This window comes from Amyelois transitella, chromosome 9 (assembly GCF_032362555.1).
Source record: "Amyelois transitella isolate CPQ chromosome 9, ilAmyTran1.1, whole genome shotgun sequence".
NCBI classification, from domain to species: domain Eukaryota; kingdom Metazoa; phylum Arthropoda; class Insecta; order Lepidoptera; family Pyralidae; genus Amyelois; species Amyelois transitella.
In genome coordinates, this window is record NC_083512.1 from 11,120,344 (window position 1) to 11,143,723 (window position 23,380).

General features: G+C 37.2%; 2 protein-coding genes across 2 annotated transcripts in view; both read left to right on the forward strand.

Annotated features, from left to right (window-relative positions):
• Positions 1–10,521, forward strand: part of LOC106132476 (phospholipase B1, membrane-associated) — a 31,919-nt gene extending 21,398 nt beyond the window's left edge. Inside the window, exons 2-7 of the mRNA XM_060945778.1 lie at positions 4,171–4,426; positions 5,258–5,427; positions 6,123–6,339; positions 7,301–7,446; positions 8,725–8,893; positions 10,346–10,521. Coding sequence (XP_060801761.1) covers positions 4,171–4,426; positions 5,258–5,427; positions 6,123–6,339; positions 7,301–7,446; positions 8,725–8,893; positions 10,346–10,521 — 1,134 coding nt within the window. The remainder of the gene's footprint in view (positions 1–4,170; positions 4,427–5,257; positions 5,428–6,122; positions 6,340–7,300; positions 7,447–8,724; positions 8,894–10,345) is intronic.
• Positions 10,522–17,700: 7,179 nt separating this feature from the next.
• Positions 17,701–23,380, forward strand: part of LOC106132486 (tubulin alpha-1A chain) — a 32,703-nt gene continuing 27,023 nt past the window's right edge. The window contains exon 1 of the mRNA XM_013331913.2: positions 17,701–17,777. Coding sequence (XP_013187367.1) covers positions 17,775–17,777 — 3 coding nt within the window. The 5' untranslated portion in view covers positions 17,701–17,774. The remainder of the gene's footprint in view (positions 17,778–23,380) is intronic.

A 23,380-nucleotide genomic window follows, 5' to 3' on the forward strand; every position in this document is an offset into this window, starting at 1 on the left:
GCTTATAAGCCTTTCTCTGAGTCGCGTTTTACGAAAAGACTTAGGAAAGATGTAGAGCGATCCTAATCTTAGGGAGCCACACGGTACGTTGATGAAGAACGAACGCCGTAAAAAGACTTGGCTTGATCGCCATTTATCGAAGATTATTCCAGTGTGATCTCTCAAAAGGATCCACTCTCAATTATTATTATCGTTTTAAACGATTGATCAATATATAAAACAAAAAAAGTTTAAAGATTAAGATCAAAGGAAAATATGTAGTCTCTACCTACCCCTCTGGGAAAGAGGCATAATTTTATGTTAGTATAAATTTTTATAAATGTAATTAGACCTAATTACCTCAGTACCTGTACCAAAGTTGGTTCACAATTAATGACGGAATCATAATTATGTAGATTTGTAACATTGATGACCGGTAGTGCATTCCATTGCACATGCCGGTATATACCGCAGCAAGGTCAATGAACACAGTAATTTGCTAGTTAAATACATACATACATAGAATCACGTCTATATCCCTTGCAGGGTAGACAGGGCCAACAGTCTATTCAGTCATTTCAGCTATTTGGCTCTAAGATAGAATTGAGATTCAAATAGTGACAGGTTGCTAGCCCATCGCCTAGAAGAAGAATCCCAAGTTTATAAGCCTATCCCTTAGTCGCCTTTTATGACATCCACGGGAAAGAGAAGGAGTGGTCCTATTCTTTTTTCTAATGGTGCCGGGAATCACACGGCATTTTATTAGTTTATGCAACGAAATTAATTGTACATTCTTAGAAGAAGAACTAACTAATAACACTGAATATAGGATAAGACTACTAATCTTTTCCATATTGATGGACTCAAAATTAAAGGCCGCAGACCGGACGAAGTGGAAAGACATATGTTGGAAAGCGGACCCCAGGTCCCAAAGCACTCTGGTGGAGGGTGCAACTGGGAATGATAAAAGATGAGAGAGAGATACCTTTCCTATTGAAGTTGTAGATCACCAGTAAGCCTATAGGCGAGTTTAAAACAGATCTGCACTGTCAAATCAATTCACTTCTAAGCCAGTGGTAAGTAAGAGCTACTGGTAGTTAATCTAACTTGTAAGAGCTTTGAGAATTAGTAGCAAAGAACGCACACATTTACAATATAGATCGAGATACCTGTCTAGAATAGAACCACTCCATTTTCTTTCCATGGATGTAGTAAAAGGCGACTAAGGGATTCATGAACTTGAGATTCCTCTTTTAGGAGATAGGCTAGCAACCTGTCACTATTGGAATCGTAATTCTATCATTAAGCCTAACAGCTGAACGTAGCCTTTCAGTCTTTCAAGACCGCTGGCTCTGTCTACTGCGCAAGAGCATATATGTATGAGTGTTTGTATGTGTGTGTGTGTATCCAGTCTCAAAGGAGGTTCGAGACTTAGGTTTTGGGAAAATAACTCAAAAATACGAAAAGAAAATTTGGATAGACATCTGCGAGTGAGCAACTAGAACGTTAACCCTTCCTCACCAACTTTCACCACCACACTTTCACCCCCGCCCCGGCGACCCCTTAACCAGCACGAGCGTGTAACAAAGAGGATCTGTCACCAATGACGTAACTTCATTGATATTCCTAACATTGTTCACTGCGGTGCGTTGCATTTGGGTATGCGTAACGTGAGCTGCGGTTTGATTGGAGGCGTGTAAGTCACAAGCGTTATGACCTGGAATTTTAAGGTCTAATGTAGAATTATTAAAGTATCATAGTCATCCGTAGAAATCGTATAATCGTAAGCTGATAGGGAGAAAACAGATAGGCAGACTTTATAACTTTGAAAAGACATTATTATTGACATCCTCACCTTTACCGGCCTTTAAACAGCTGCAGTAGGTACTTAGATTGGGAATCGGCTTCATGTTCACTGCTAGTGGTGCTGACTGTCATTTCTAGAGAGGTTTTCTTCAAGCATATTATGGTAGTTAAGTTCAGAATTCTAATAAATGTAATTGATTTGTCAACTACTCGTAATACGGCTTATTCGAACAAAGCTCTAAATAAGAACTTGAAAAAGAAAGGCCTGAATCGCATATTTAGAAATCTAAACTGCCGTGTGGTTTCGGGCACTTTAGAATAGAACCACTCCATATGATTTCCATGAATGTCGTAAAAAGAGACTAAGGGATATGCTTATAAACTCGGATTTCCACTTGTAGGCGATGGGCTAGTAGCCTGTCACTATTTGAATCTCAATCCCATTATGAAGCCATACAGCTGAGCTTGGCCTTTAGGTCTTTTCAAGGCTGTTGGCTCTGTCTACCCCGCAAGGTATGTAGACGTAACTATACGTATGTATATAGATACATGTAAATGTGATAGATACATGTTGAAGAGGTTTTTTTACTTTGCGGATAACTATAACGATTAAACTACTTTGAATCTCTATCAATCAGGCGTTAGCCTTACATCCACAGCCGTAGTTAGAGGACACAGCGGAGGCCCGACCTTGTGGTAGCGAGTCCAATATTTACTGACGATAAATACTCAACTTTTGGCTGTTGGGTGTTGAAGATACACATAATTACGTGATGATCACGGGTCAGGGGTATTGAACATTTGTGTTACCGTGAGACGAATAGTAAGCATGTGTTGAAGGTAATTTGAACTTTTGAGCAATAATATATCGTTGATCACAGTAAATATCATTTTATGAGGTAGAATATGTGTTCACAGAAACTGTACCTAAATACTTAAGGCCTACATTGTATCCATATTCAAGGAATAAATGATTATGATAACCGATTCAAGAGATATAGACGTGACCATATGTATGTATGTATGTATGTATCACCGATTCAACCACCGGCGTTCTAAACAGGGCATCAAACGTTAAACGTCCTTGCTTAGACTATCACACTGAATTACTTTTCCAATGGGGCCGTATAGCTGTACATTTTGTCTTCATACGGGCGCCATATTTTTTTAAAGTTTCAATTTTACCAGATGCGAATGTTCTTGGTTATGGCAGTCATATGTACGTCTGACTGAATAGGCTTAAAAAAATATTTTAAAACATCATTTTTCTTTTTGAAATAAATCCGCCATTGCAAGTGATTTATTTCATTCATAACTTTGTAGTACTATTTCTTGTAACTGTGTAAATTATTATGGAATTATATGCAATAAGGATATTACACAAAAATAAACAACACAAAATTGAATTCTAATTTTTCCAGAAAATTCCTCCGGATTTTTATCTGCAACCAATTTTACACAGTAAGTACAGGCAACCTCATATCAATTTACCTTCCATGGAACTTTAGAACGGCAATACTTAGAGGCTAATTTGAAGATGTGTTTGATGTGCTTTTGTTTGTACATTTTTCACAAAAATGTGACCAACTATGACATTTTTCGAATTAAGTACATGTTTATTATCGCATTAATTGTAATAATACTTAAAAATGTCACAGGTAATCCTTGACCCTCGCCAGATGTATCATAAAGAATGATAATGACATCCAAGTTGGAAGTTCCAACTACAATTAATGTTCTGTCAAAATACGATCTTGGTATGAGTATATAATATGTTGTCGTAATTTTTCTGAGACGGATTTTAACGATTTCTATGACCGATTGTGAAATATACTATGTGATGTCATATTCACACATGCGGACATGCGATTTCATACTCCTAAAAGCAATAAAATATAGTTTAAAAAAAACTAATAAACTACGCTTTTATTGCTAATCGAACTAAAAAATAGAAAATAAAAATTAATGACAAAGGAATTTTAAAACAGTAGCAAGTCGAACAATCAGTTATAGTCAATTACCTCCGATTAAAATTATAACAAAATTAAATTTATAAACAAAACAATTTAAATCGGAGTAAAAAGCGTGGGGTGCATTTTACTTCATTTTCATAACTCTCTTGTCATAAATATATGCTAATAGAATGATTTTAATATTTACTACATCAAGCACCCCACGCTTTTTACTCCGATTTAAATTGTTTTGTTTATAAATTTAATTTTGTTATAATTTTAATCGGAGGTAATTTGACTATAAAGTACACCACCTTAGTATTGTAGGTTTTTCTATATCACTTACTGCGGGCGTACGCTCCTAAAATTGTGAGTGTTTACTATATCACATAAACTACAGACATCCTAAACTTATTTTTACATTTATTTCCAGTGGTTCCTCCGCTACCCGCCTCGAAAGTCTCTAGTCCGTCGCCAGCGCACCATACCGGCCGAGATGCCGTTCCCATGCGCAGACGCACTGAGCTACGGCCGCAGCCAATCCCCGCCCACCTCCGTGCACAGACTGCGACCTGGTGATATTGATGTGGTGGCTGCGATTGGCGACTCCTTGGTTGCTGGCAGTGGAGCGATGGAGGAGCATGCTTTGGGCGCCATTATCGAGTACAGAGGAGTTTCATGGTGTGCAGGTAATCTTAATTTATAACAGGACTAACCTCTCATCCTATTATTCACACACCAAATCGCTATGCACACCATCTATTTGCCACGACTTGCACACTTACACATACTGTCTAACATTCATTCGTACCGTCACTTTATTTTTGTTTCTTTATAATAATGTATAAATATCGTACATCCACATACTAGTAGTCTTTATGTATAACTTTTAAGGAAGTAGCAGGCCATTCCCAACACAAGTATCATTTGATTACTTACTGGGAATACCTTGCATAATTATTGAAACCAAGATTACTGCAATAAAGAATATTTTTTTTTTCATCTATAGTTCAGACTCGCTTAATACAATACTTTGGCCATGTGAATATAGGCGTAATAAATCCATAGAGCGACTGGCCGTGCGGAGTAAAGTGGAGGGGAAACCACATTAATCTGGAATCGAGATTCAGTTTGTGACAGGTTGCTAGCCCATCGCCTAAAAGAATAATTTTCTTTAATCGGCGCACACACAATAGTTTTCTTCGCTATTAAACCAGCTTGGAAGCTTCAGCAGTCAAGTCCTCGAAAAGTAACTTATATAGACAATCTTACTTTTAGTCTTAATCTGAACATGACCATTAACTTAAATTATCATAAATTGTGCCGTGTGGTTCCCGGCACCAATACAAAAAAGAATAGAAAACCTGTCACTATTTGAATCTCAATTCTATCATTAAGCAAAATAGCTGAACGTGGCCATTCAGTCTTTTCAAGACGGTTGGCTCTGTCTACCCCGCAAGGGATATAGACGTGACCATATGTAATGTAATGTAATCATGAATTGTCAATAACAATTTCAGGTGGCGACGGGACTTGGCGGGAATTCCTGACTCTCCCGAACATCCTGAAGGAATTCAATCCTGGCATCCGAGGATACTCGACCGGTACCGGAGAATGGCTGGTCAGGAACGCGAGGTTCAATGTTGCTTTCCCAGTAGCCTCTGATGAAGATGCCCTTAAGCAAGCCAAGGTATTGATGAAACAGTAAAGAATAAAGTGAGAATAAAAAGAGCAGGCGCCTTGGTTAGGTTATAAGAGATCCAATTTTTCACCCAATTTAAAGCTGTCATTCATCAGAACAGGTGTATTGAAAACCAATTCAATAATAGATTAAGTTGGCTGCGGCTTCACTGAGGCGGAGACGTCCGGAGCGGAGAGGAGACGTGTGGGGATCGACCATATCATATTACATGAATTCCACATCACGTCTTCGCTCCGCTTCAATGGAAACAGTCAAGCGGAGACGAGTGCCGAAGTGACGTGTTGAAATCGACATCTCTGCTCCTCAGCTCCGCTCGTCTCCGCCTCAGTGGAATCACGTACCTCTTTTCACAGCTCTGCTCCTCTAAGCTCCACTCGTCTCTACCTCAGTGGAGCCGCAGCCTATGGTTCATTGAGATATTGCCTTGTGTGTAAAGAGTCTCTTATCTGGAAGGAAGAATCCATGGTGTTTGTATCATTGTTGTGATTTCAATTCAGTTATCTGAAGGTCCAGACTTTCTCTCGATGTTTTCTTTCATAAGTCACTTACTTAAAGTATTGAATTACGAAAGAGTGTAATGAATTCGTGTGAGGATTTTTTCCTATCGGGCAAACTCTGCAGGTAGGTTAAGGATGATTTTTCCTGTCTATTATCTGCTGATGTATTTATATAACATCTTCCAGATAATCGTTAACCGCATGCGAGCCTCTCCCGACATTGATATTGCGAACCACTGGAAGATGATCACAGTCTTCATCGGAGCCAACGACATTTGCTCAGCGTCCTGCCTCTCACCCGTCTCGTGGTCACCAGCAGCTCATGCCGCGAAGTTGGCGAAAGCCCTGGATTATCTGCAAACTCATCTACCTAGGACTCTAGTCAATTTAGTGCCAGTACTAGGTGAGATAGTAGTAGGAAACTTTTTAATGTCAAGACTAACATTGTCACTAAAAAGTTGACTTATTTATCAGTCGATTATTCCATGACCGAGATAGTATCTTAATGATCTTAAAAACTAGACGACTAGTTGTTAACAACTAGAATCTTCCAGGAGTCGTCGAAAGGACTTCGTGTCAAGACACACTAAATCGACAACTAAATAAGTATGTACATGTAACTTTTTAGGACAAAGGTTAAGCATTGCCATTCAATGCAAATGATTTTTAGGGACTACGCAATTTAGTTTGGGCATCATTGAAGCCCCCAAGGATGTGAAATTCTCCCCCTTTGTTTTTCCAAATTTTCCATTATTTTTTTACTCCTTATAGTTGCAGCGTGATGTTAACCTAAAGCCTCCTTTGATAAATGGTCTATTCAACGCAAAAAGAATTTCACAAATAGAACCAATAGTTCCTGAGATTAGCGCGTTCAAACAAACAAACAAACAAACTCTTCAGCTTTATAATATTAGTATAGATTATTTTTTCGCTCGTAATAGTTGCAGCGTGATGTTATATATCCTAAAGCCTCCTTTGATAAATGGTTTATTCAACGCAAAAAGAATTTCACAAATAGAACCAGTAGGTCCTGAGATTAACGCGTTCAAACAAACAAATAAACAAACTCTTCAGCTTTATAGACGGCCTCTGTGGCGCAGCGGTAGTACGCTTGTCTGCGACACCGGAGGTCCCCGGTTCGAATCCCGGTCAGGGCATGATGAGAAAAGAACTTATTCTGATTGTCCTGGGTCTTGGATGTTTATCAATATAAGTATTTGTTATAAAATATAGTATCGTTGAGTAAGTATCTCGTAACACAAGTTTCGAACTTACTTCGGAGCTAACTCGATCTGTGTAATTTGTCCCGTATATATTTATTTATTTATAATATCAGTACATAGATGTAAACGTCGTAATTGCAGACGTGTCGGTGTCAGTGCGCGTGCGCCGCCCGCCCATGTGCCGGCTGATGCACCCGCTGTTCTGCGCGTGCTTCCACCAGCGCGGCGGCGAGCTGCCCAGCATGGTGCGCATGTCTCGCCTCTACCAGAAAGCGGAGCAGATGCTGGTAGGTATATAATAATAAACTAGCTGTGCCCGCGATTTAGTCCGCTTGGAATAGTTATTTTGGGCATCGTTGAAGCCGTCAAGGATGAATTTTCAGCGTTATTTCACATTTAACATTATTTTTTTGCCCCTTATAGTTGCCCCTTTGTAAACTGTATGCATGAAGCTTTAAAAGAGAAAGGAATGAAAGTGAACGTAAGTAAAACTAAAACACTGGTTTTTGAAATGGAGAAAGAAATGACAGCATGTAATATTTTGATTGGAGGAGAAAAAGTTGAGCAAGTGAAAGAGTTTGTATATCTAGGATCAAAGTTTACATCAGATGGCAAGTGTGATAGTGATATTGAAAGGAGAGTGAACGCGGGGAACATGGTGAATGGAGCTTTGCATGCCTTTATGAGCAGTCAGAAACTATCCAAAAAGGCTCGACTGGCTGTGCACAGGGGCGTGTTGGTCCCGACATTAATGTATGGGAGTGAAAGTTGGGTATGGCAAAAGAAGCACGAAAGCAGAATAAATGCAGTGGAAATGAGAGCGTTAAGGAGTATGTTGGGTGTGAAATTGAGTGACCGGATAAGGAACAGCGTGATAAGGGAATGTTGTGATGTGAAAGAAGATGTAGTTACAGGAATAGAAAAGGGTATGTTGAGATGGTTCGGTCATGTGGAGAGGATGAATGAAAACAGGTTGACTAAGCAGATATACAAGGAGAGTGTGGAGGGAAAGGTCGGGGTGGGAAGACCTAGACGAACATATCTTGATCAAATTAAGGACGTCCTGGTGAAGGGTCAGGTCAAAAGTGCCCGAAACCGCCGAGCTTGCATGAAGAGAGTTATGAATGTGGATGAAGCAAAGGAAGTATGCAGGGATCGTGGCAAGTGGAAAGAGGTAGTCTCTGCCTACCCCTCCGGGAAAGAGGCGTGAGTTTATGTATGTATGTATGTATGTATAGTTGCAGCGTGATGTATGATAAGTGGTCTATTCAAAGGAAAAATATTTTTTCAATTCGAACCAGTAGTTCCTGAGATTAAATTAAATGAATTGGAAATACTGATAAGCCACGCTATTTAGCCCATCGCCTAAAAGAAACCTACCCCTTAGTCGCCTTTTACGACATCCATGGGAGAGAGATGAAGTGGTCCTATTCTTTTTTCTATTGGTGCCGGGTACCACACTGCACTATATATATATATATATATATACGGATATAGACATGATTGTATGTATGTATGTATGCATGTTTGTATGTATGTATGTATGTACAACCGTCTTTCCACAGGTGGACAGCGGCCGCTACAACACCCGAGAAGACTTCACGGTGGTGATGCAGCCGTTCATGCGGCTGTTCAACGCGCCGTTCCCGCCGACGCCGCCGCTGCCGCTGGTCATACACCAATCCTACATCACGCACGATTGTTTCCACTTCTCGCAGAAAGGACACGCTTTGGGTATGAATTACATACGTACATACATTTGGTCTACATCTCTTGTGGGATAGACAGAGCCAATAGTCTCAAAAAGACTGAGGGGCTAAGTTCAGCTGCTCGACTTAATGATAGAATTGAGATTCAAATATTGACAGGTTGCTAACCCAACGCCTAAAAGAAGAATCTCGAATTAATAAGCCTAACCCTTAGTCACCTTTTACGACATCCATGGGAAAGAGATGGAGTGGTCCTATTCTTTTTTGTATTCGTGCCGGGAACCACACGGCATTATTTATTTGTATATTCTTTATTGTAATAATTACAATTTGTAAAGTACACAAGACCTAACACCAACGGACAGCCAGGGAGGGATTTACTTGGTCTGGGTCATGTGGATAGGATGCTAGTGGATTGGATTACTGGGCTATGGAGTGAGATACGAACATCTGCCTCGAGAATCTCTCACATTTATTATTATTGTATACATACATACATATTTTCGCCATAGAAATGAGGATGCAACTGGGACTAAAGTCAGGAAATTAAAGACCCCTTCCAGGGTAGACAGAGCCAGTTATCTTGAAAGAGTGATAGGACACGTTCAGCTAAAAGAATTGAGATTCAAATAGTGACAGTTTGCTAGCCCATCGTCTAAAAGAAGAATCTCGAATTAATAAGCCTAACCCTTAGTCGCCTTTCGTGACATCCATGGCAAAGAGATAGAGTCGTCTTATTATTTTTTATATTAATGCCGGGAACCACACGCCACTTGTAATTTTTGACATCTTAAATGCAATGACATATTAATATACCTTGAATAAACCTTATAATTATAAAACCTTATAATTTTGAATCTCGGTTCTATCATTAAGCCAAATAGCTGAACGTGGCCATTCAGTCTTTTCAAGACTGTTGGCTCTGTCTACCCCGCAAGGGATATAGACGTGATCATATGTATGTATGTATGTATTAATATACCTATTGACGGTCTCTATGGCGCAGCGGTAATACGCTTGTCTGTGACACCGGAGGTCCAGGGTTCGAATCCCGGTCAGGGCATGATGAGAAACGCACTTTCTCTAATTGGTCTGGGTCTTGGATGTTTATCTATATAAGTAGGTATTTATTATGAAATATAGTATCGTTGAGTTAGTATCCCGTAACACAAGTTTCGAACTTACTTCGAGGCTAACTCAATCTGTGTAATTTGTGCAAAAAAAAAAATATCGAATTAATCAGCCTATCCCTTAGTCGCCTTTCATGACATCCATGGCAAAGAGATAGAGTCGTCTTATTATTGTTTATATTAATGCCGGGAACCACACGCCACTTGTAATTTTTGACTTTCATGAAAATCGTTGGAGCCGTTTCCTAGATCCTGATTATATATATACAATGTATAATGTACAAATATGTAAATATATGTACAAGAATTGCTCGTTTCAATATATAAGATAACTAAATTCTCTTCAGCTGCAAATCTCCTGTGGAACAACTTGCTGGAGCCAGTCGGGAACAAGTCGCAGTCGTCGCCGCCCGTGCTCCTGCGCACGTTCCGCTGCCCGCCGCGCGCCGCGCCCTACATCTTCACCGCGAGGAACTCGGAGGCTTACTTCCGCACCGGAAGGCAAGATGGCGATGAGTTATGACAGGAACGCCTGTTTTTTTAACCGCCTTAAAAAAATGTTGGTTCTCAGTTTGTCTTGTATGTATGTAATATTTATACATACTGTGTCATACTATAGGTACACACAATTTAACATACAAACATACATACGTATCCATGTTCGTATGTTTGCCCGCGATTGTCTCGCGTTTCGCTGAACCGATTTCGATGCGGTTTTCAGTGAGAAAGTATCGGTCGGTAAGTCGGTAAATTTAAAAAAATTACCGACTTCAAAGAAGGAGGATATCGATTGGAGGCGGTGATCTTTTTAGAAGAGTTATTTGTTCCGGAAACTTCTTTGCAATTGATGTTTTGGAGTATTTGGATAGTTATTTATAAAGTTCAATGAAGCTGTAGTCATCAGCTCAGTCCATTGGAATCGAAGATCTTTGTTGAGACATGATGGTGATGGATTATGAGAGCACATTCAAAAAAAGGTGGTTCTCACATACCATGGAGAATTGAACCGGTATACTTTAATGCTAGAAAGATGATACCTAATATTTTCAGCCCGGGTAGTAACCAGGATATGTGTGATCTGTGATGTTGTAAATAAAACTTTTATTTACTTTTGACTTTAGTGTAAATATACATCGTTTAAAAATATTCTGTATAGTAGTTGTTCTGAAATTTAACTGTTAAGAAAATTTTCCAAGGGCACAACTTAAACATTCCAATAGGAGTGATTCGTTCCCCGTGAAGAGACAGACATCCATATATTGTATGATAACGATAGATAGATACACTCTTTCTTACACCAAAAAAAAAGAAAATAGAAAAGAAAAGGACAGGTTATGAGGTACAAAAGTGGACTTATCGCTAAAGCAATCTCTTCCAATCAGCCTTAGGGTTAGGTAATATTTGCGTTGGCCAGTTGTTCTTGAACAAATCTCTCCGTTAATTTTACATGAAAAACTGAAATTCCTGACTTTGTTTGTGCTTTTTTTGATACCTATAGGTATTACTCATCTATTTTAAGAATATTTAGAAAGTTTTTAGAAATTTATTATTTACATGTGAGGCTTTCATTTGCTGTAATAGAGTTCGGTGTTCAAGACGTCAGATATTTATTTTCTTATTTTACATATGGAGTACTTATATAGAGTAATGTAGTAAATAAACAAAATTACAAAATGAATCCTTAACACTTGTAAGAATAACTTATAATTTAAACCTAGCTAAGTGTATGATTTGCATTGGCAAAATTTTTAATAAGATCCATTTTATATTTTTCAGTATAAAAAGCGGACGTTATAAAAATTAAGAACCTACTTTGAGGGCTTCAATGATGCCCAAAATAACTAGTCCACGCAGACTAAGTCGCGGGCACAGGTAATAAAAATATATACCTCGTCTAAGCTACCTTTTACTAGCAGTAAAGGTTAGTACTGTAAATACGTTTGTAAATATGGCTTAATGTATTTGGTATTGTTGGTGCCATTAGATATTCTAAATATTTAATAGATACCAAATTAATATTTTGTAAGCAGATGTTATCGTATTTTACTTTAGGCGAATAAATTGTTTCGAAGTACACATTCGTGTTTTATTTTTAAATAATTAAAAAGAAGAGACGACGTTTTTCCTTCTTATACCTATATAAAATTCTCGTGTCACAATGTTCGTTCGCGTACTCCTCCGGCTTGACCGATTCTCATGAAGTTTTGTGAGCAAATTGGAAAGGTCTGAGAATCGGCCATCATCTATTTTTCATACCCCTTAGTGATAACGGTTGTCCACCCATAACATTTTTTTTAACTAGAAATTACTTAAAAATTATTTATATGGCAAAACAACGTTTGCCGTGACTGCTACTTATTAAATAAAATTGAAGTTATTAACTTTGCTTAACTTGGACATAGAATTTCTTTGAATTTGAAATAGCAAATTCCTGAACAAAACTTAACAGCAATATCATCAATGCACACATTCAAGATTGTGATTTCTGCAAATAGATAAAATTGGAGTCACGTTCATACACACATAAATATGGTCACGTCTATATCCATTGCGGGGTAGACAGAGTCAACAGCCTTGAAAGACTGACTGGCCACGTTCAGCTGTTAGGCGTAATGATAGATAGAGATTCAAATAGTGACAGGTTGTAAACCCAACGCCTAAAAAAGAATCCCAAGTTTGTAAGCTTTTGTCACTATTTGAATCTCTATTCTATCATTGCGCCTAACAGCTGAACGTGGCCAGTCAGTCTTTCAAGACTGCTGGTTCTGTCTATGCCGCAAGAGAAATAGACGTGATTGTATGTATGTAGTGCCGTGTGGTTCCCGGCACCAATACAAAAGAAGAATAGTACCACTCCATTTCTTTCCCATTGATATCGTAAAAGGCGACTAATGGATATATGTAAACTCGGGATTCTTCTTTTAGGCGATGGGCTAGCAACTTGTCATTATTTGGATCTCAATTCTATCAATAAGCCGAACGCTCAACGTGGCCTCTCAGACTATTGGCTCTGTCTACACCGCAAGGGATATAGACGTGATTGTATGTATATATGTTACATAGTAACAAGTACCTATTGTGACGGGCGAGAATGCGCTTGCAAATCCGCGGACAGAAGCTAGTAAAAATCTGAAAAGGTCACCTCAACCAATAGGCTATTTGACTGTATTAAAAATATACATTTCTTTTATGTCATCAGTCTTAATATTATTTATTTGGAGCGATTTGTTATAACGCGAGATAAAAATATTGCATTATTTAAACAAAATCCGTCTCAGAAAATTAGGTTTTTATATGCAGCTGTCACGTGACTAAAAACGAACGTGATTGGCTATTTCTATTATGACGTCAATTATCCATAAACAGACTGTGGATCGTACCGTTCCTTAGTGTTCGCTATTATTTTTCAAGATTTTATAAGTGTTTGATCGCTCAGGATTACTCAGATAACATAGGTATTTAATAATGGAAACCAATTCCGCGAAAGCTGACAGTCGAAACCTACCAAATGGACGCAATAATGGTTGGAAGAAGAAATCTGGATTGTCTTCTTCAAAGATTTCTATGCTGCCGAACTGAGGAATGTGAAAACATTAATAGTAAGTATATCTTGGTAACCACTGATCTTAGATCATGATCTGAAACCACTTCTTGCGAATATTCAAATCCATCGGCATAGAAAAAAACAGTTTCGTAGGAGATTTTATTGTGGTATTAGTGCATTGAGGCACTGCACAACATTTATAGGAACTCATTTTAATAATTTTCACACATATGACCTGGCACAAGTTAAATAAAACAAGAGAAAATCAAAACTTTTCGAAACACCAACAAGCTTTGTATGATATTTACACGAAATTTACGTCACTGCATGCCATGGCCGCCATATTGCTAAAAGTCGCGTATTGGCGGCATATTTGAATATTTCATTTTCTTTTTCGATTTTTTAATAAAATAGCTGTAATAAAGGCAGAAAAGTATTTTTGTAGGGCTCCTTATAAACAAATAAATACCCTAAGATAGTTTTTAGAACTTTGTCAAATAGCCTATTGTCAAATTAGCTCAGCTAGCTGGTAACAGATACGCTAAGATGATTTCACGCACCGCTAGTTCGGGCCGGCCCTCGTCTTCTGTTTAATGTAACTACTAGCTCTTACTTACCCGCGACTTCTTTCACTGAAAATCTCAATACATAGAAATATTCGTATTAAAATCACTTAGTTTTACATTCATTATTGTCTTTTTAATGTGCATTCGTCCACGATTTAGATTTAAGAAATATATATATTTGAAAATTGACGTCCGGTGAAAATGCTACAGTGTAGTGTGTTCCGCCGCTTCTTCTACACATGAGCTTTGGAAGCGGTAGTAGGTTATAATTAGATTTAAATGCTGTGACGTCAATAAGTGATATCTTGTATCCAATTTTGAAATCTATTCTATTCTATATAATAATACTGACCCCCTTCTTTGCCTACTTAGAGTTGTGGGGGGAGAATTGTTTTAAAGTATACTTTATCATACACCAGCTGTGCCCGCGACTTCGTTCGCGTGGAATAGTTGTTTTGGGCATCATTAAATGAATTAATAATTTTCCCCGTTTTTCTTTCACATTTTCCTATTTTCCTTTATTTTTTTGCTCCTTGCAGCGTACCTAATGTTGTACACCCTAAAGCCTTCCTCGATAAATGGACTATTCAACGCAAAAATAATTTTTCAATTCGAACCAGTAGTTCCTGACATTAGCGCGTTCAAACAAACAAACAAACTCTTCAGCTTTATAATATTAGTAGATATAGATTTGCCCAGACATTGATAAATTCAACGAGGCAGATACTTTTGCAGTAACGTAGAAACGTTGTTTATCTACCTACATAAAATACAAATAATAAACAATACAAATAATTAGGCGACTAAGGGATAGGGTTACAAACTTGGGATTCTTTTTTAGACGATGGGCTAGCAACCTGTCAATATTTGAATCTCAATTCTATCATTAAGCCAAATAGCTGAACGTGGCCATTCAGTCTTTTCAAGACTATTGGCTCTGTCTACCTGTCTGGATATAGACGTGATCATGTATGTATGTATGAAATACAATCGACCACAGACAAAACAATCAAATTACATATAGTTATACAACGATTATTCTGTCTAATAGTTGAGGGCGAGTGAACGCTACAGTAGAACCGATAGCATCTTCAAATTATTGTTAACTAGAGGCCGCCCGCGACTTCGTCCGCATGGAAACCCTATCAATCCCGCGGGAACTCTGGGATAAAAAGTAGCCTATGTGTTATTCTGGGTCTTCAGCTACCTACATACCAAATTTCATGGTAATCGGTTCAGTAGTTTTTGCGTGAAAGAGTAACAAACATCCATACAAACTTTCGCCTTTATAATAGTAGTAGGATTTCATTTAGAAATCTCATGTGTGGCTGTATGCATGTTACACTTAGCGGTTGAGTCATTCTTTGATGTGAGCTGTACCCGCGACTTCGTACCCCTGAGTCTAGTCTAGCTTACAGTTAAAAAGATTAATCAAAATCCATTTAGTAACTAGTTCCGTACGATTAGCGTATGCAATACGAAAAAATATATGTAGACAAAGTTATTTATATATAAATATAAATATATACGGGACAAATTACACAGATTGAGTTAGCCTCGGGGTAAGTTCGAGACTTGTGTTACGAGATACTAACTCAACAATACTATATTTTATAATAAATACTTATATAGATAAACATCCAAGACCCAGGCCAATCAGAAAAAGTTCTTTTCTCCTCATGTCCTGGCCGGGATTTGAACCCGGGACCTCCGGTGTCACAGACAGTGCGTACCTACTACCGCTGCGCCACAGAGGCCGTCAAAAAATAGTCTCATAAAGACTGGAATGATAAGTTTTGTTATTAGGCTTAATGACAGAATTGAGATTCAAAAAGTGACAGCTTACTAGACCATCGCCTAAAAGAAGAATCTCAAGTTTATAAGCCTATCCCTCAGTCGCCTTTAACGACATCCGTGGGAAATAGATGGAGTGGTCCTATTCTTTTTTGAATTGGTGCCGGGAATCACACGGCAAGTTATTTATATTTTGATAATTATAGCCCAAAATGTTCTAGAGTGAAGACCACGTTTGTATAGGAAAGCGAGGCGCAAGAAGGTTCCCCGCGATATCGACTGATGATTTTAAGTCTGTCAGAACGAGGTGAAAATCATTGGTGGAGGCCTTTGTGCAGGTGTGAACGTCCTACGTCTGAAATGATGATGTATAATGAGATTCAAATTTAGTTTATTTCTTTAATTACGGAATATCTATACTATTACTAGCTGTGCCCGTGACGTCGTCCGCGTGGAATAGTTATTTTGAGCATCATTGAAGCCCTCAAGGATGAATAATTTACCCCGATTTTTTTCACATTCTCCATTATTTCTATACTTCCATATTATCTATACTAATATTATAAATCACAATACTACATATAATAAAACGGTATAATAAAATATTTTGTCTTTACATTTAATATTTTGACTGAAACGGATAGATTTTTTTTTACATTTTTGTCTGTCTGTCTGTATCTGGCTGTATGATTAAGATTCAACTCGAAATTTACGCGGACGAAGTCGTAGGCAAAAGGTAGTCTATACTAATACTATAAAGCTCAAGAGTTTGTTTATTTGTTTGATCGCGCTAATCTCAGGAACAACTGGTTCGAATTGAAAAATTATTTTTGTGTTGAATAGATCATTTATTGAGGAAGGCTTAAGGCTATATTTAACATCACGCTGCAACTATAAGGAGCAAAGAAATAATGGAAAATGTGAAAAAAATAGGCTTGCAACCTGTCACTATTTGAATCATTAAGCCAAACAGCTGAACGTGGTTTTTCAGTCTTTAAATGACTGTTGGCCCCGCATAGATGTGATTATATGTAATGTTATGTTATACAAAAAGTTACATATCATATCGATCGTAAAGGTCGAGGAAGGTTACAATCTGAATTCAAAAATGGATCCATATTCTGTCTACCCTAATCACAAGTCAGCTAGAACATCCAATGACTATACTATACCTAATACTACCATCCTTTATGTGATGTCACGACTTGGTGGCCCGGCGGGATTATTCTGGATGATATATGGACCTAATGACAACAACACTATGATGAGATCTAATGCGATATATACGCATTTAGTCAGTGTTCTCCTACAGATATTTTAATTGGCTACTTAGTTACTTAAGAATCTTTTTTGAGACACCGTATAAGCGCTGTTTTTGCAAGCATCCTTTGAGTCTAGATATTTAAGGAGAAAGAAATGAAATAACGGGTTCGAGCAGATGACTACAACACGGTGAAAAGTGATAGTGCAGACTAGGACTGTAAGCTCACAATCACAGCCATAAATCCTCCATACCATACCTCGAATAATACATGTAAATGTACGCTACGAATAGGTCTACTTACGTGCCGAACACTTAAAAGAATATCCGGTTGAGTGGCAAAGATCCCTTCATGGGATAAGTCCGCCATTACGAGTGATTTGTTTCTTTTATAACTATATAATACTTTCTTGTTACTGTGTAAATTTATATGCAAAAAAGATATAACAAACAAACAAATAAAAGAATATCCAGAATAGTCCTCCGTCGTTAGATATAAGGGGCGGGCTACACCACCGCGCCACAGTCCGGCCCGGTGCGTTGCCTCGCGAACCCGCCACGCCACACTCGCTCCTATTTACATATTACGAGTTTTGAAAAAAGAATACAAAATGGTAAGTGGCTTTTATATTTCATAAAATCTTCGATAACATTTTAATAGCCAGTAATTTGTCAAGTTTTAAGAAAAATAATGCACTAACATAACTTTTTTAATGTTTCCGTGAAAACTTTAGATATTAGTTGCCAGTTTTAAATTGAATTGAAAAAAAAAATGCCTTTCAAAATATTCTTTGGTGTTTTAGAAAAAAGTCGTTTTACTTTTTAATATACCTACACTTCAATTCTCTCGTTCCTCTGATTAAATTTTCAGCCAGCTTTATAGCTTATCGTTTGATAAGAACTTTTTGTGTGAAAATATATTCTTATTTTTACTCTCTGGCTGTACCTATGTATTAAATGACTATTTACTTTTTTGGTTTCACTTTTTACCACTTTTAAAAAAGACCGACGATATTACAAAAGAAAATAGACTAATCATTAATAATACAAACCTTAAAACACTTATTTTACCACAACACGCCTTCAATCATGCAAATCTACAGAAATTCATATAATTCGGTAACAAAGCTTCTTTAGTCACGATATCAGTGGAAACTTTGCATTAGTTCGAAGGCTTCCGAAAACTTCTGATAAATGAAAGGCTGACACGGAACTGAAACAACAAATTCTATGAAATGAAAGATTTGAAAATGACCAAAGTTTTTAAATTGATTTATAGTCGCTCTATCTTAATTAACAAACTTTATATCAAGACAAAAGCCGACCAAGGGATAGGCTTATAAACTTGGGATTCTTTTTTTAGGTGATGGGCTAGCAACCTGTCACTATTTGTATCTTTATTCTGTTATAGAGCCTAATAGCTGAACTTAGCCTATCAATCTTTCAAGACCGTTGGTTTCAAGATTCTTGATTATATTAATAAATATTAAGACATTTGTTAAAAAACAAAATGATAAATGAAATAGAAATGTAGTTATATTTTTGCATTTAACTTTAATTTAATTAGTTACTTTTATTATTAGTATAGTTTCATTATGTATATATTTATTTTCTTAGTTATAGTTATAAATAAGTACTTAACTTAGAGGTATTTTATATTTATGTTTGTTTATTGTTATTTTAAAATAAATATAAAAAAAAATTCTCACGCTACTATAAATCGTTATAAATTAGAGGCTACGAAAATATATCTAAATACTGATTTGAGATACCTAAAAATATAGAGCCATTTTTCTCGCTCAACTTTTCCTGTGTCGGTTGCACCCTAATATCTAGGGCCCAGGGTTCGCTTTTCAGCAATTCTCTCTCCCCTTTGTCCGGTCTTCGGCATCCTCAGTTTTAAGGTATATGGATTTGTAAATACGCATACATTCATTCAAAGAGTCAAACTTACAATCTGTAAAACTTTTTCACTTATTTGTGCCGTGTGGTTCTCGACACTTTAATATAGGAACACTCCATATCATTCCCATGGATGTCGTAAAAGGCGACTAATGGTAAGGCTACTTTCTTCGAATTCTTCTTGTAAGCGATGGGCTAGTAACCGATGCTCTTACGGTGAAAACATCGTGAGGAAACCTGCACATTCAGACAACTGGATGTGTAACCATGGATCCAATACGGGTTAGGTTTACCTGCATTTTGCGGAGGTCAGGTGGGAGTCGCTTCTTGTAAAACCTGACACATCCAATCCAGGTGCTATGGTCAAAGGCGTACCCCGGGCTCCTCTCCAGAGACGTGAGGATGCAACCGGGACTAAAGCCAGGAGGAAGAATACATACATACATATACGGGACAAATATATATATACGGGACAAATTACACAGATTGAGTTAGCCTCGAAGTAAGTTCGAAACTTGTGTTACAAGATACTAACTCAACGATACTATATTTTTATAATAAATACGTATATAGATAAACATCCAAGACCCAGGCCAAACAGAGAAAGTTCGTTTCTCATCATGCCCTGCCCGGGATTCGCACCCGGGACCTCCGGTGACACAGACAAGCGCACTACCGCTGCACCACAGAGGCCGTCAATCCCCGTAAAGGATAAAGACGTCAATATGATCACGTCTTTATCCTTTACGGGGTAGACAGAGCCAACAGTCTTGAAAAGACTGATAGGCCACGTTCAGCTGTTTGGCATAATGATAGAATTGAGATTCAAATAGTGACGGGTTGCTAGCCCATCGCCTAAAAGGAGAATCCCAAGTTTATAAGCCTATCCCTTAGTCGCTTTTTACGACATCCATGGGAACTAGATGGAGTGGTCCTATTCTTTTTTTTTTATTGGTGCCGGGAACCACACGGCACTTAAGCCAGGTGGAAGAATGAATAAAAATATTTGATATGAAAATTTGCAAAAGATGTCAGGCTGCTACCCAGGAACTTGGTGACCAATGACCAGCTGTGAGCGGTGGCTGCGGTCAAGCGGTCATGCTTGGTGACTTGGAACCGTGGTGGGTACCCTGATATCGGATGGTAATCCGGTTTTATATTGATTGGGATAATTATATTCAAGCCGTGTGGTTCCCGGCACTGACAAATAAAAGTAAATGACCACTCCATCTCGTTCCCATGGATGTCGTAAAAGACGACTAAGGGAAAAGGCTTATCAACTTGAGATTATTTTTTTGAGCGATAGGCTGGCTATCTGTCACTATTTGAATCTCAATTCTATCATGCAAATTGTGTGGCCTATTTATGCAGATTTGTGTAAATAGGTACATACATACATGCATATAGTCACGTCTATATCCCTTGCGGGTTAGACAGAGCCAACAGTCTTGAAAAGGCTGAAAGGCCACGCTCGGCTGTTTGATTTTATAATAGAATTGAGATTCAAATAGTTAATACATAGGTATATATTTAAGTTTATCACCGGCCAAAGGTCTTTCTACACTTTGTGACGTTTCCTTGTTTTATCGTGATCGATATGAAAACAGACAAAGTCAGGCATTGTGCTTTGTATTCAAATCTATACGTGACGATTACAAATGATACGAGTAGTCTGTAATGAATATGCACTAGTAAGAACATCACGATGATACTTATTTGAAGTTCTTGACGCATCTTGAATATATTTGTTATTTATTTATTCATTATGTATGTAAATATTACGCCTTTTCACATGGGAAGAAAAAGGAGACATTAGAAGCACGTGTAAATGATATGATATCCCAATTCCAACTAATATTAACTTATTTTATGAGCAATAAAGAGTTTACAAACAAACAATATTATAAATATAAATGGCTCCTGGCACCAATAGGAAAAATATAGGATCTCGTTATTCCAATGGATGTCGTAAAAGACGATTAAGGGATAGTCTTATATACTTGGCATTTTTCTTTTAGGAGATGGGCTGGCAACCTTTCACTATTTGAATTTCAATTCTATCATTAAGCCAAACAGCTGTACGTGACCTATAAGTATTTAAAAGACTGTTGGCTCTGTCTACCCTGTAAAGGGTATAGACGTGATATTGGCCTGATTAATCGAATCTATACTAATATTATAAAGCTGAAGAGTTTGTTTTGTTTGTTTGTTTGTTTGTTTGTTTAAACGCGCTAATCTCAGAAACTACTGAACCGATTTGAATAATTCTTTCACTGTTAGATAGTCTATTTATCGTGGAAGGCTATAGGCTACATTTTATCCCGGATTTCCTACGGGAAACGTCAACAATGCAGGTGAAAGTTGAATGAGTCGGCCATCTGCGAGCTTTCCACGCGAACGCTGCGCAAACCAACAAAGATATAGTAAAACAATGTACTAAAGATGTGAAGTACTCATTTTTTGCCACAAAAAAGTCCGCGAGAGCATATATCTATCTCTTAAGGTTTACTTACAATAACCACTTTTATGTTCATTTTTTAAGATTATTTTTTCATTATAAACATAAGTTATTTTGAAACCAATTTTCTTTAATTCAGTATTAATCCTTATCCAAATAAATATGTTTATTACTTTCGGCTTTTCATGTAGACTAAAATTGCCATTTACAGTATATAAATCAGACGAATAGGTTTTGAGATATGGTCGTTATAAGCAATTTGCAGCGAAACATTAAATACGGCGAACCAGCGTTCTTTCTAATACGCGTGACCGCCCGCTATAAAGCCGAGGAGGATGTTTGCAAAAATAAATATGATGCCCAAATAACTATTCCACGCGGACGAAGTCGCGGGCACAGCTAGTATAATATATACGTGTTACATGACCTCCCCTAGTCGTCTATCCATTTTTCGACATTTTCCGTGCCAAACATGTCCAAATGAGTTCGTTATCTGAAAATCACTTGTTTCACCTTTATCGTGACAGCACTCTGTTTTGTTTTTATTACAGCGATACCCTAAATGTCGGTAACTTAATTACATTTTATGATATCCATACTTATATTAAAAAGAAAGTAAATTTATTTGTGTGTTTTTTGTCCCTTCATGCGTTATCTACTGAACCAAACTTCTTGAAGTTTTGTGTAAGTATATATATCGCGATAATAGGTATAGGTATCCATTTTTTTAGATTTTTCAAGTTATGTTTACTTCTTCTTTCTATCTTTACGTCATTTTATTTTGTTGGCATAAGGATAGAAATTTACTAATATATTTTTTAATAATTAGACCAATCAAGATTGTTATTTCAGTTGCTAGGACTATAATTACAGTTAAAGTGCCTGTGCAAATCTAAATGTTTTTTTGTCTGTTGTAAATATGTATATCCGAAACTAAATGTGAACGTAACGGCCGATAACGGCACCTTACTCTACTCTAAATCTAAGGCATTACCCTCACTCAACTGCCCAAAAAAAGGTTATGTTTTTACATCATAAGCTTTGTTCGTAAACATTTTGTAAAGACAGGACATGTAATGTAGGTACTTAATTGTTCACAGTTATTCACGAAAACCTTTTTTTTAACGCAGAATTATTTTTTTATTTATATTTATTTATTATTAGTAGGTAATTTTAATCAAAATTTCTAGAAGTAATGTTACAAATGCAAAAATGTGTACGAATTTTACATTTGCCTATTAGATTTATTAGAAAAACAATTACGATTTGTGCGAAATTTCAAGAACATTAAGTAGAATCAAAGTTTTTTATTTATATATAAAAAAGAACTAAGAACGCACTTAAAAATATTCTTATATGAGAAGGCTCTCATTCATCAATAATCTAAAATATAATCTAGTGTAGATATTATTTTATATTAAACTCATAATAAACGCTTTCAACTCCATACTACATTATATTCTGAAATAGGTATAGTCTATGCCTTACTGTTTGGCATGCCGCTTAATTTCACAGGAACTGCGCTGAATCATGCAATGGTTTGGCAGAAACTTATTTTAAATTATGAATCATGTTCTATCTTTTACCCCCTAATAAGAGTTTGCATGAGTAGAGTTACGAATTTGGATGAAGCAAAAAGTATGCAGAGTTTGAGGCAAGTGAAATGATGTAGTCTCTGTTTACCCTTCCGGGAAAGAAGTGATTTAAATATATAAGTACCTTAATAAAAAGAAGGAATTGAATGACTGATTTTTCAATCAGTAGATCTAATAATCTAGACCCAGCGGTTTGGGGTGGGTTGATATTTCTATCAACCCACCCCAAACCGCTGGGTCTAGAGACTTGAAATTTGGCTAA